The sequence below is a fragment of the Aquarana catesbeiana genome, linkage group LG08 (assembly GCF_042186555.1).
Source record: "Aquarana catesbeiana isolate 2022-GZ linkage group LG08, ASM4218655v1, whole genome shotgun sequence".
In the NCBI taxonomy this organism is placed as follows: Eukaryota; Metazoa; Chordata; class Amphibia; order Anura; family Ranidae; genus Aquarana; species Aquarana catesbeiana.
The window spans coordinates 230,779,350-230,793,050 of NC_133331.1; the positions used below are offsets into that span (position 1 = coordinate 230,779,350).

At 42.8% G+C, this 13,701-nt stretch overlaps 2 protein-coding genes across 15 annotated transcripts in view; one reads left to right on the top strand and one right to left on the bottom strand.

Annotated features, from left to right (window-relative positions):
• Positions 1-13,701, bottom strand: part of RASSF4 (Ras association domain family member 4) — a 683,776-nt gene that overhangs the window by 529,239 nt on the left and 140,836 nt on the right. The gene's annotated exons all lie outside the window — the stretch shown is intronic.
• The window catches only part of LOC141106294 (C-X-C motif chemokine 11-1-like), a 49,815-nt gene that overhangs the window by 25,769 nt on the left and 10,345 nt on the right, over positions 1-13,701 (top strand). For both annotated transcript variants that reach the window (XM_073596953.1, XM_073596952.1), the window contains exon 2: positions 5,679-5,790. In XM_073596953.1, coding sequence (XP_073453054.1) covers positions 5,679-5,790 — 112 coding nt within the window. The remainder of the gene's footprint in view (positions 1-5,678; positions 5,791-13,701) is intronic.

Here is a 13,701-nt window from a genome sequence, read left to right on the forward strand (position 1 = left end):
CCCATTCCCTTGACGTTTTCTTTACTATGACAACCTGCTGATGTAATAGTCCCCTAAGGAACGCTTTTAGGGTATCCCACACTACCCCTGCTGGTGCTGTGCCTGAGTTAAATGTTACAAACTCTTTTAGTTTAGAGATTACTTCTGCTGGGCTGCTTATCAAATCCAACCATAGTGGTTTTATTGTCCACCTTTTCTGGCTAGGTCTAGTGTTTACATTTAAAGTCAAGGTCAAGGGTGAGTGATCTGAAATTCCCCTCGGCTTATACTCTGTTTCCTATTAATTGCAGAGCTTCACTGTTACCCACTGCCATATTTATGTGCGAGAGAGTAGAATATGACCTTGAGTAACAGGAGTACTGTCGGGTGTTTGGATTGTGAGATCTCCATAGGTCACGCCAACCAACTTCTTCAAGAAGTTGGCCTAGGTGCCCCTCTGATAACCTTTCCGCCCGGTTCACAGGCGGAAACCGATCCATATTATTGTCCAAAACTGCATTAAAATCCCCCACCAATATTATCGGTACATCTACCTTACTGTCCACAAACTCCAACAGATCCAAGATGGTCTCTGTTTTAAACGGAGGAGGGATGTAAATATTTGCTATCACCAGAGGCTTATTTTCCACAACGCAACTCAAGAAGACATAACGTCCCAGCGTGTCTATTCTGGCTTCCCTGCAGGAAAATGAGATACCTCTCCCCACCAATATGCGCACCCCTCTTGAATACGAGGTGTGAACTGAGTGATACTGTTCTTGAAATTTATGGTTCTGAACGTGTAATTTGGTATCATTAGTGAGATGAGTTTCCTGTAGACAAGCCAGTTCAACGCCATAAGCTTCCATCGCCAAGAACACTGCTGCCCTTTTGGCAGGATCGCCCATGCCCCTAATATTCCAGGAACCTATTTTTAGCGTTTTAAAAGGCATCTAAAGGAAATGAAAGATAAAAGAGAAGGAGAAAAAAGAAAAACAAAAAACAATAAAGAGAGAAAAAAAAAATGCCCAAAAAAGGAGGGGCAATTCATTCGTGCATTTGTGAATACAAAACTTGTCATCGACTCTGTGGTTGTGTTAACCAAAAAAGAAAAAGAGAAAGAGTGGGGAAGGGCGAGGGGCCCCCACATCCAGGGACCACTCCCCCCCCCTACATTTCCTAGCTGCAAATACAAACCGCATGTGCCAATATACATTACTTTTATAACCCCCCCTCCTAACTGTGTGTGCCTTACGTTCGCCCCATTGCCTAACCCTATATCTCACTGTAGACCCCCCTCCCCCCCCACCTTCAACTTTATTTGTCCCCCTTCTCACCACCCTTTTTCGTGACCCCCTCTCCTGCCTAGTTAGGCTAGCCCTAGGGGCTGCACTTGTGACCTTTTTCCTCCCTCCCAACCATTCAGAAAAAAACTCCCCACTCATGTACTGAAAAAATACATTATGACTCGCTTCCACACTCTTCCCCACTCCCCCCTCCCACAACCCACATCCAAACCCTCAAAGCAACACTTAGAACATACATAACTGGTGAAATCGCATCCTTTGTCCGTGCTTCCATCTATCAGACCCCCCCTCCCCCCTCCCCCATGTCATCTGCTAATTGCTGTGAAGAAAACAAAACAAAAAAAAAAAAAAGGACAAAAAAAGATAAATTTTCCTCTTTTCCTTTCCAGATTTAACTAGCCTTATTCCACCCTTATTCAACCCCTAGCTCTGCAGGTCCATTTTGTTAAATTCCAGCCATTTTTTTGCCCCTGCTGTTGTGTCGAAAAAATGGATAGTCCCTAGGGCAGTGATACGTAGCCGTGCAGGATACAACAGGGCATATTCTATTTTATAGTCCCATAGGTTACGCTTAATGTCCCTAAATTCAGCCCTTCGTTTCTGTAGGTCTGGGGAGTAGTTGGGGAAAAATAAGATCTTGGCTCCGTTGTGCAGGATATCCCCCAGCTCTCTGGCCCTACGCATCAATGTTACCTTATCTCTATAGTTAAAAAGCTTCATAATTATTGGTCTGGGATACCCCCCTGATGGTGGGGCCCTAGTTGGCACTCTGTGGTCTCTTTCAATAGCAAAAAGGTGAGAGAAGGTTTCCGTCCCGAATATTCCCCTGAGCCACTTCTCCAAGAACTCCTCGGGATGGGGACCCTCACACCGCTCCGGTAGGCCTACCACCCTCACGTTGTTCCTGCGGGACCTGTTTTCCATTTCCTCCATTTTAGCTTTATGTAGGCCCATCTGTGTTTTTATTGCTTTAAGCTCTTGCTTCAGTGGGGTTAAATCGTCCTCAACCTGACTCACTCTCTCCTCCAATGTAGTTGTTCTAGCAATAGTCCTTTGCAGTTCTTGGCTTACTATGATTAGCTCTTCCTTTAGCCCCTTCAGCTGGTCGCACAGATCGCTTAGGGAGGCCTTGCAGGAATTGACAGGGCATAGAACATCTTTCAGTGTAGGTTCAGCTTCTACTGATGCGTTTTGCTCAGCGGCGTTGTTGGTTGCTAAACCCGTGGGCTCACCCGCAGAGCTTTTACTGCTCGCCGTTTTTGTGGTGTGCATTGCCGCCGGTCCTTTTCCTGGACTCTTCCTGTCCCCTGAACCCCCCACGTGTGATCTGTCCTGCTGCTGCTGAGTGCTTTTAGATGGTGATGAGGTAGAGGGGTGCGCAAATTTTTCCAATTTGGCCGCTGCTGCAGCTGCTGCCTGGTTCCCCTTCTCTTTTGATGTACGGGTCATTTGGGAGCTAGTATTCTCCTGTTGTTGCAACTCCTCTCCCTTTTTCCTAGTCATAACTTATTGTATGAGCCAGAGGAGTGTGTAAAAGGGTTTAACCACTCGTCGAGTTGATGCACTGCCTTTCTTTTTTTTTTCCTTCTCTTCTCTCTTCCCTTTCTCTTTCCCCCCCTCCTCTCCTCCTCCTCTTCCCGCCTTCTCTTCCCTCAGTATTATCTCAGACCCAGTAGTGTCCTTCTAATTTGCAGCTGCCGCTAGGGTAAACATCCAGCCTAATATAACAGGTGTTTCAGCACTATCAAGATTTTGTATTATGGCAATAGATCAGCATCTATCTTGCACTTACAGCTCTCCACCAGCCGTCAGGATGTATCTTCTCCCTAATAGAGACAAGTCGCTATATAGCAGTATATCAGGCTGCCTGAGCCTCCGCCCCCCCTCGTCCGTGGCAGTAATTCAACCCTTGGGGAGAGGGGGGAGACAATCCGCTCTTAAATAACCACAATAGTTCGTACCTTAATGCTGCCGGCTACCTGGGCAGCACAGGGACGCTCCTAATGATGCTCCTTTTGCTATCAGCACACGCCGTCCCCGCCGCCTCTTCCAGCTAGTGTCAAAGCCGTTGCCCAGGTAACCGTTCCAAGCGCAGCAGGTAACCCGACCTCCTCCTCTCTGCTCCGAGGACTCTGATCTTCATCCTCTCCCGGGCGGTTGCGTTGATGTTCCGGCGTCACACTCCGGCACAGGCTGAGTCAGGGGGAGCCGAGCAGCTGAGCAGACGCCAAGTTCTGCGGGGGGAGAAAGCTCATCCAGCCAGGTCAAATCCGCCGGGTTGGTTCGGATGGACAAGGAGGCATCGGGCTGAGGGAAGTTCTCTCACACTTCCTCTCACTCCAGCATCCGGTCACACCCCTCGATCTGCAATTCTGACCCGGCTCTGGGTTAATTTTCAATACCAAAAGCAGTAACCCTGAGTCACACTCAGGATTGCATCGCAGTATCCTGGTACAGCTTACTTACCTTGTCCCCAGGATCCTGCAATGTCCCCCCGCTGTATCCTTCGTCGGATCATCCGCCCAATCTATAAATGTTCCGGGCTACGTTTCCTGCGAGCATCGTGAGGCATGGAGGCGGAGCCCGGCGGCAAATTCAAAAATGTAAAGGATACATAACACATACAATACACTGTAATCTGTAGGATTACATTACTGTATCAAATCATTTCACCTCCCTTTTGTCCCTAGAGATTTGTCCAGTGCCCTGCCTACACTTTTATATTATATATACTGTTCTTTCTGCCTGGAAACTTGAGAATGTCCATGGCATCCAAAAAGTGTCCCTTTACGTCAAAAGCGGTTTTAGATCAGCTAGAAAACAGCGATAGTAAGTTAGAATTGCAGAATTGCGAGATAGTGATTAGTGGGGAAATTTGTCATCAGACACTGAAAGTGATGACAGCGACAATTCTGCTGTTTTTAATTTGATTACATTATTGAATACATTTTATTATTATTATATTATTATTATTTATAATTATTTATTATATTATAATTTATGATTTTGTGTTTCAAACTTTATCATACCCGGGATGTCTACTAGACTCTTGTTTGGACAGATTTAAGTGAGTTATTCCTAAGAATTACAGGCCTACAATATAAAACGCCAAATTTCTATGCAAAACAATGTACCGCTTTGAGATTCAAAAATCTGACATAATCATAACGCCAGGGAGGTTAAGTTAGTTTGAGGTTCTTCAAATGACTGCATTTACAAAACTGAAAATTCCCAGCCCTCTTTAACCACTTGCCGACCTGCTCAAGTACATTTACTGCGGCAGGTCGGCTCTCCTGTGCGAACCAATGTACCTGTACGCGATCAATATGCACAGAGACAGAACAGGAGTCTGCCTTTGTAAACAAGGCGATTCCCCGTTCTGCAAGATGACATGACAAAGATCTACTGTTCCCAGTGATTCGAAACAGTGATCTGTGTCATGTCCCAGTAAGCCCATCCCCCTACAGTTAGAACACACCCATTGAACACAGTTAAACCCTTGATCGGCCCCTAGTGTTAACCTCTTCCCTGCCAGTGGCATTTACACATTGATCAGTGCAGTTTTATAGCACTGATCAATGTAATAATGTCACTGGTCCCCAAAAAGTGTAATTTGGGGTCAGATTTGCCCACCTCAATGTCGCAGTCCCGCTAAAAAATGCAGATCGCCACCATTACCAGTAAAAAAAAAATAAATAAATAAAAGCACATAAATCTATCCCGCAGATTGTAGACTTGATAACTTTTGCGCAAACAAATCAATATACGCTTATTGCAATTTTTTTACCAAAAATATGTAGAAGAATTCATATTGGCCTAAATTTATGAAGAAATTGTTTTTTTTTTTACATTTTTTTGGATATTGTATTATAGCAAAAAGTAAAAAAATATTGATTTTTTTTTTTTTCAAATTGTCACTTGTTTTTTGTTTATAGCGCAAAAAATAGAAACCACAGAGGTGTACAAGTACCACCAAAATAAAGCTCTATTTGTGGGAAAAAAAGGACATACATTTTGTTTGGGTACAATGTCGCCCAACAGCGCAATTGTCAGTTAAAGCGACAAAGTGCTGTATCACAAAAAATGGCCTGGTCATTAAGGGGACAAATCCTTCCGGGGCTGAAGTGGTTAAATATGTCCTTCTAGTATGTCTTGCGAGTCATAGGGATGATATCATTTAAGGAGGAATGGTCACATTTTTGGTTTACTATTTGTTAAAAAACACCACAGAAAATCAAAATGCATGACAGGGCTGGGTCAATTTTTATTAATGCATCATTTTTAATACCAAACTATATGTAGAATAAAAATTATTTAAAAAAAAAAAGAAATACTAAATTTCAGTAAAAATATTTATTTTGTTTCATATATTCACTGTTTTTTCTTTACCAGATGTATCTACCAGATGTCAGTGCATAGCATCTTTGAAATTTGTGCCCCCAAGGAAATTTCAAAACATTGAAGTGATACCACAAACATCATCTTGTGACCAGTTAGAAATTATGTGAGTCCATATAATGATTACAACGGATATAGCATTTGTTTAGGAGCACTGTAAAGCCCCGTACACACGTTGGACTTTCCGACGGGAAATGTTCGATGATTGGCTGTTGTCGGTAAATCCGACCGTGTGTATGCTCCATCGGACAATTGTTGTCGGACTTTCCGCCAACAAATGTTGGCTAGTAGGTTTTCAAATTTTCCGCGGACAAATGTCTGTTGTCGGATTTTCCGAACGTGTGTACACAAGTCCATCGGACAAAAGTCCAACGTACAAACACCCATGCTCGGAAGCAAGGAGGAGCCAGAAGCGGTCGGTCTTGTAAACTAGCGTTCGTAATAGAGAATTAACATTCGTGACGTGGAAAATTATGAAATCTCCAAATGCAGCGCACAATTCTCTTCTTCTTTAATGGGATATTAATGAATCTGCTTTGCTGGTGATACTGATGGAGTTATTGCAAACTAATTTCCAAAGGCTTTTTTTTTTTCTAGTGATATCAAGAAAAATATTATTATGTTTTTTTTTTTATTTAATTTGGGCAAGTTACCACAACACCATTATCCGGTAGTTTTTCAAGATCAAAGATACAACTATGTTGGTGTCCCTTCACCAATTTTACATTGTATTTTTTAAAATGTAACTGCCTACTCCCAAACTGTCATTTGAAGTAAAACACATTGCCAAGTATTATTCTCCACAATTTTTTTATTGTGCATTAAAAAAATAAAACAAATAAAATTAGACATGCTATCTGCCAATATAACTTAACCAAAAAGTGCATTCTATGCATCCAAAAATATAGAAAATATACCAAATCAAATCATTATTCAACCCAAAAAATAATGTCAAAGCAATAACTCCAAGGCCAATAATAAATAACACGTTATCTCCTCTGATTCCGCAACATGTCTGGTTGACAAACGGCCGTTTAGAAACAAACTGAAAAGTGCGAACTGAAAAGTGTGAAAAAAAGTGCGAAATAAAAAGTGTGGAATAAAAAGTGTGAAATAAAAAGTGCAAAATAAAAAGTGCGAAATGAAAAGTGCGAAATGAAAAGCGCAAATCAACACTCACCAAACTTCTACTAACACAAAATTAGCAGAAGGAGCCCAAAGGGTGGCGCTAAAGAGCTGAAAAACCACGTAGTATGTCTAGTACATCACTACGTTTGTAATTGTTGGCCAACAATTGTGTGACCGTGTGTATACAAGACAAGTTTGGGCCAACGCTCTTTAGACAAAATTCCACGGTTTTGTTGGCGGAAAGTCCGATCATGTGTATGAGGCATAAGACTTTTTGCTAAGCATGTAGCAATGCAAAGAGCATCAACACAATTGAGCCAGATGTGAAATCTGACTACCATTACTGAAATATAGTGCCTATAAAAATATTCAGCCACTTGGCAATATTCCCATTTTATTGTGATAGAACATTGAATCACAGTGGATTTTTATTTTTAGAATTTTTTTACACTGATCAACAGAAATATACACTGTGTTGTAAAAGTGAAAACTTATCTCTGCAAAATGATTTAAATTACAAAATAAATGTATATGACACACCTAAGTCCTCACTGGTGCAAACATTTTTTTTCCACAGTCACATGATAAAATTGTGTGCAGTCAAGGAATTTCAAGTGACTGTAAGACCCCTTTCACACTGAGGCACTTTACAGTCGCTATAGCACTAAAAATAGCGCCTGCAAAGTGCCTGTAAAGCGCCCCTCCCCTATCTCTCCAATGTGAAAGCCTGAGGGCATTCACACTGGAGCGGTGCGCTGGCAGGACATCAAAAAAAGTCCTGCAAGCAGCTTCTTTGAGGTGCTTTAGGAGCGGTGTATACATCGCTCCTAAAGCGTCCCTGCCCATTGAAAGCAATGGGCAGCGCTGGCAAAGCGCCATAGCAGCGGCGCTTTGTGGGCACTTTTAACCCTTTTTCGGCCTCTAGCGTGGGTTAAAAGCGCCCTGCTAGCGGCCGAAAATCACAGCTAAGACAACGGTAAAGCGCCGCTAAAACTAACGACGCCCAGGCGCTGTGAGTGTGAAAGGGCTCTAATAGAAATACAAGTACAGGGGTTAGACAAAATTATGGAAACAAGTATAGTAAAAGAACAAAATCGTGAAAGAATGAAAAACTCCTGCGCTGTCAGCGGAATACTATACTAAAGTGACACTGCTGCAACACTTAATACTGCTCCAAACAGACAAAACAATAGTATAAGTAGGGGGGTGGTAGTTGCGCTGTGATAGGATGGGAATAGGGAAGAAAGGGGGGAAGGGGGAGGGGGACTATACTATAGTGCATATATCAAACATAACAGATGATCTGAAAACATGAGTCAAATATGTGAAGAAGGGCTGACGGGTGCAAATATATAAATGAATAATAAACTACAAAAAATTAACTCTTAGTAGTGCATAAAAAAGTGCTAGCATCAAGCAACAAAGAAAATATTTTTGAAAGTAAATACCAGCAAGCAGTGCACATGGGTATGTAAATCAGCTTCAAAGGTGCATAAACCCAAAAGTATACAAATAAATCCCTTAAACCGTGTATAAATATGCTGACAAAATAATAGCATGAGAAACGAATAATTAATTAGTATCAACAAAATAAATACATGAATAAAAAATATATATCAAAGTATTTTGAATAGTCCCAGTGGTAAATGTTGGTAGCACACCAACACTTGGCGACTTGCAAATATAATCCAAAAATAAAATAAACATAAAAAATAAAATAAAAAATGTGACAACAGTCCCGCCACCAAATGTGACACTTCTGAATGCAAATCCAAGGCCAATGGTGTAAATAAAGGGAGGGGAGTGATCTTCAGTGGGGGCACCTCTGTGTCCACAGGCCCCTTACCTTACAGCTGTAAGGTATACAGCATATATAATGGAAGCCCAGCAAGTAGGGGAATCCGAAGGTACAGCGGATGGCGTTGATTGAGGATGCGGTATGTCATATACAGAAAACTAGACAAACAGCATATAGTATAATTTCGTTTGATGTGGAGGACACAGAAGGGGAGGAGGAGTGGGGAGAGGGGGGGGTGGTGGGGGGTTGCACTCACTTGTAAGCAATGAGCGCAGGCCTCAACCCACGAGCGGCGAGCTCGTATAATCCCAAATGCTGGCTTTGAATCCTCCAAAATATCCCCGCTTCCTGCTCCTCACCGCCAGTCATGCAGAGTTAAATTGTGCAGTATAGGAAACAAAAAACCACACATAGCGTGATCCTGTATAGCATATACTTTATTAAGTAGGTAAAAATATCATGCACTTACATTTAAAAAACAGCTGGGGGGTAATATATCCACGAGCGCCGCGCTCGTCACATCCAGCTAGTGTGTGGCAGCGTCCCGTGCTCCTAACGCGTGTCGTCACGTCACGTGACTTCTACAGACACGTGTTAGGAGCACGGGACGCTGCCACACACTAGCTGGATGTGACGAGCGCGGCGCTCGTGGATATATTACCCCCCAGCTGTTTTTTAAATGTAAGTGCATGACATTTTTACCTACTTAATAAAGTATATGCTATACAGGATCACGCTATGTGTGGTTTTTTGTTTCCTATACTGCACAACTTAACTCTGCATGACGGGCGGTGAGGAGCAGGAAGCGGGGATATTTTGGAGGATTCAAAGCCAGCATTTGGGATTATACGAGCTCGCCGCTCGTGGGTTGAGGCCTGCGCTCATTGCTTACAAGTGAGTGCAACCCCCCACCACCCCCCCCTCTCCCCACTCCTCCTCCCCTTCTGTGTCCTCCACATCAAACGGAATTATACTATATGCTGTTTGTCTTGTTTTCTGTATATGACATACCGCATCCTCAATCAACGCCATCCGCTGTACCTTCGGATTCCCCTACTTGCTGGGCTTCCATTATATATGCTGTATACCTTACAGCTGTAAGGTAAGGGGCCTGTGGACACAGAGGTGCCCCCACTGAAGATCACTCCCCTCCCTTTATTTACACCATTGGCCTTGGATTTGCATTCAGAAGTGTCACATTTGGTGGCGGGACTGTTGTCACATTTTTTATTTTATTTTTTATGTTTATTTTATTTTTGGATTATATTTGCAAGTCGCCAAGTGTTGGTGTGCTACCAACATTTACCACTGGGACTATTCAAAATACTTTGATATATATTTTTTATTCATGTATTTATTTTGTTGATACTAATTAATTATTCGTTTCTCATGCTATTATTTTGTCAGCATATTTATACACGGTTTAAGGGATTTATTTGTATACTTTTGGGTTTATGCACCTTTGAAGCTGATTTACATACCCATGTGCACTGCTTGCTGGTATTTACTTTCAAAAATATTTTCTTTGTTGCTTGATGCTAGCACTTTTTGTATGCACTACTAAGTGTTAATTTTTTGTAGTTTATTATTCATTTATATATTTGCACCCGTCAGCCCTTCTTCACATATTTGACTCATGTTTTCAGGTCATCTGTTATGTTTGATATATGCACTATAGTATAGTCCCCCTCCCCCTTCCCCCCTTTCTTCCCTATTCCCCTCCTATCACAGCGCAACTACCACCCCCCTACTTATACTAAAAGAATAAAATCGTTACCTAATATGGTGTTGAACCGTCTTTGTCATCCAAGATGGTCTGAATTCTTCTGGGAATTAACAAATACAAGTCTTGGATCAGCTACTTTACCCGTCCTCTTCTGAATGAAGAGAAAGATACATTGTATCTTTCTCCTCTTGCAGGAGGGGAAGATATGAACAAACAAAAGTGTCTAAAAAAATAAAAATAAAATATAAAGAATAAAGAAAAAATTTACTTGATCAAAGATTGCCAGGGTTAATGTTAGGGTCATGATAAGGGTCACAGGAATTGACAAATATAAGACTTGGATGGTGGATAGGGATGAGCCGAACACCCCCCGGTTCGGTTCGCACCAGAACATGCGAACAGGCAAAAAATTCCTACGAACAAGCGAACACCGTTAAAGTCTATGGGACATACAGCTTGAACCCAACCGGGGTAGGCTGGACTAGGCCATCAAGGTTTATATCAGTACTATACTTTATGCCTTCTCAGTTTTTGTATTACAAATGTTGTATAATATATGCAGCAACTTCAATTGATTTGTATTTGTTTGATAACATAAATAAAAATCATTGTTAAAAAAAGAAAAAAAAAAGTTTATGGGACATGAACATGAAAAATCAAAAGTGCTTATATTAAAGGCTTATATGCAAGTTATTGCCATAAAAAGTGTATGGGGACCTGGGTCCTGCCCCAGGGGACATGTATCAATACACAAAAAAGTTTTAAAAACTGCCATTTTTTGAGGAGCAGTGATTTTAAAAAAGGTTAAAGTGAAACAATAAAAATGACAATCCTTAGTATGCCTGTAAAGTAGTGCATTTTTCCCATGTTTAGAACAATACCACAGCAAAATTACATTTCTAAAGGAAAAAGACATTTAATACTGCTCGCGGCTATAATGAATTGCTGGATCCCTGTAATATAGATAAAAATCATTTTAAAAAAACGTCATGCCCCCCCCCAGTCCATTACCAGGCCTTTGGGTCTGGTATGGATGTTAAGGGGAACCCTGCACCAAAATAAAAAAATGCGCAGGGGTCTCCCCAGAATCCATACCAGGCCCTTCAGGTCTGGTATGGATATTAAAGCGGGATTCTGGCCGGGGAAAAAAAAAAATTAAAAGTCAGCAGCTACAAACACTGTAGCTGCTGACTTTAAATAAGTAGACTTACCTGTCCTGGGTGCCCGTGATGTCGGCCGCCTGAGGCCGACTCGTCCCTCGGCTCTCGGGTCCCAGCACCGCCATCCTAACTAAGGGAAACATGCAGTGGAGCCTTACGGCTTCACTGCCCGTTTCCTACTGCGCATGCGCGAGTCGCGCAGCGCTTTGTGAATGGGACACGATGTGTTGTGGGACACACACAGTTCCCATAACACACCGCGCACCATTCCCCAGAAGACAATGCGGGGAGGAGAAGACTGAAGATCCCCGCGGTGTAGAAAGAGGCAGATTAGGAAGACTGCCTAGCAACAGCCATTTCACTTAAGTAAAAAACATTTTTTTTTCCTCCATTTTTTTAGGTATTTTTTTATGCAATTTTTTTTTTCAGGGTGGACCTCCACTTTAAGGGGAACTGTGCGCCATTTTTTTTAAACAAAAATGGCATAGGGGTCCCCCCAAAATCAATACCAGACCCTTATCCGAGCACGCAACCTGGCAGGTGCAAGAAAAGGGGGGGCGAGAGAGGGCCCCCACCTCCTGAACCGTACCAGGCCACATGCCCTCAACATGGGAAGGATGCTTTGGGGTCCACCCCAAAACACCTTGTCCCCATGTTGATGGGGACAAGGGCCTCATCCCCACAACCCTTGGCCGGTGGTTGTGGGGGTCTGCGGGCGGGGGGCTTATCGGAATCTGGAAGATTCCCTTAACAAGGAGACCCCCAGATCCCGCCCCCCTATGTGAATGGGTATCGGGTACATTGTACCTCTACTCATTCACCAAAAAAATGTCAAAATGTTAAAAATGACAGTAGAGATCTTGGGACAAGTCCTTTATTAAAAAAAAAAAAAAACTGTCCCGCGATGTCCATTCATCCTCTATCACAGCGTCCGACAGACCGAAAAAAAAAAAACCGCAACAACTCCGCCTCCATGGGAGGCTTCCGCTGACTGAATCCTCTTCGCGAAGACAGCTGTTATATAGCTGAGGGCGGGACCACCCAGAGACGTAAGCGTGTGACCCCGCTCCTTCTGACATCACGTGACGTCACATGACGCCAGAAGGGGGCGGGGGTCACTGTTAACATCACTGGTAAATAACAGGTGTCAGCTATATAACAGGTGTCATCGCGAAGAGGATTCAGTCGGCGGGTGCCTCCCATGGAGGCGGAGTTGTTATGTCTTTTTTTCTCACGGGTCATCGAACGCTGTGATCGAGGATGAATAGACATTGTGGGACAGGTTTTTTTTTTAATAAAGGACTTGTCCCAAATTGTATACTGTCATTTTTAACATTTTGACACTTTTTTGGTGGCTAAGTAGGGGTATAATGTACCTGATACCCATTCACATAGGGGGGCGGGATCTGGGGGTTCCCTTGTTAAAGGAGGCTTCCATATTCTGATAAGCCCCCCGCCTGCAGATCCCCACAACCACCAGGCAAGGGTTGTGGGGATGAGGCCCTTGTCCCCATCAAGATGGAGACAAGGTTTTTTGGGGGGACCCCATTGAAACCCCCCAATGTTGAGGGTATGTGGCCTGATACGGTTCAGGAGGGGGGAGCTCTCTCGTCCCCCCCTTTTCCTGCGGCCTGCCAGGTTGCATGCTCAGGTAAGGGTCTGGTATGGATTTTGGGGGGGGCCTACGCCATTTTTTTAAAATTTTGGGTCAGGGTTCCCCTTAATATTCATATCAGACCCAGACCCAGACCCTAAGGGCCTGGTATTGGACTGAGGGAGGACCCATACCGTTTTTTTTCAATGATTTTTATCTATATTACAGGGATCTGACAGTTCATTACAGCCACTAGCAGTTTTAAATGACTTTTTTTTCCTTTAGAAATGTGATTTTGCTGTGGTATTGTTCTAAATACGGGAAAAATGCATTACAGGCATACTAAGGACACCACCCAGGCACGATATTTAAAGGAATATTTCATTTTTATTGTTTCACTTTAAGCATTATTAAAATCACTGCTCCTGAAAAAACGTCCGCTTTTTAAAACTTTTTTTTGCATTGAAACATGTCCCCTGGGGCAGGACCCAGGTCCCCATGCCATTTTTTTTTAATGATTTTTATCTATATTGCCGAGATCCGACAATGCATTACAGCCACGAGCAGTTTTAAATGAGATTATTTCCTTTAGAAATGTAATTTTGCTGTGG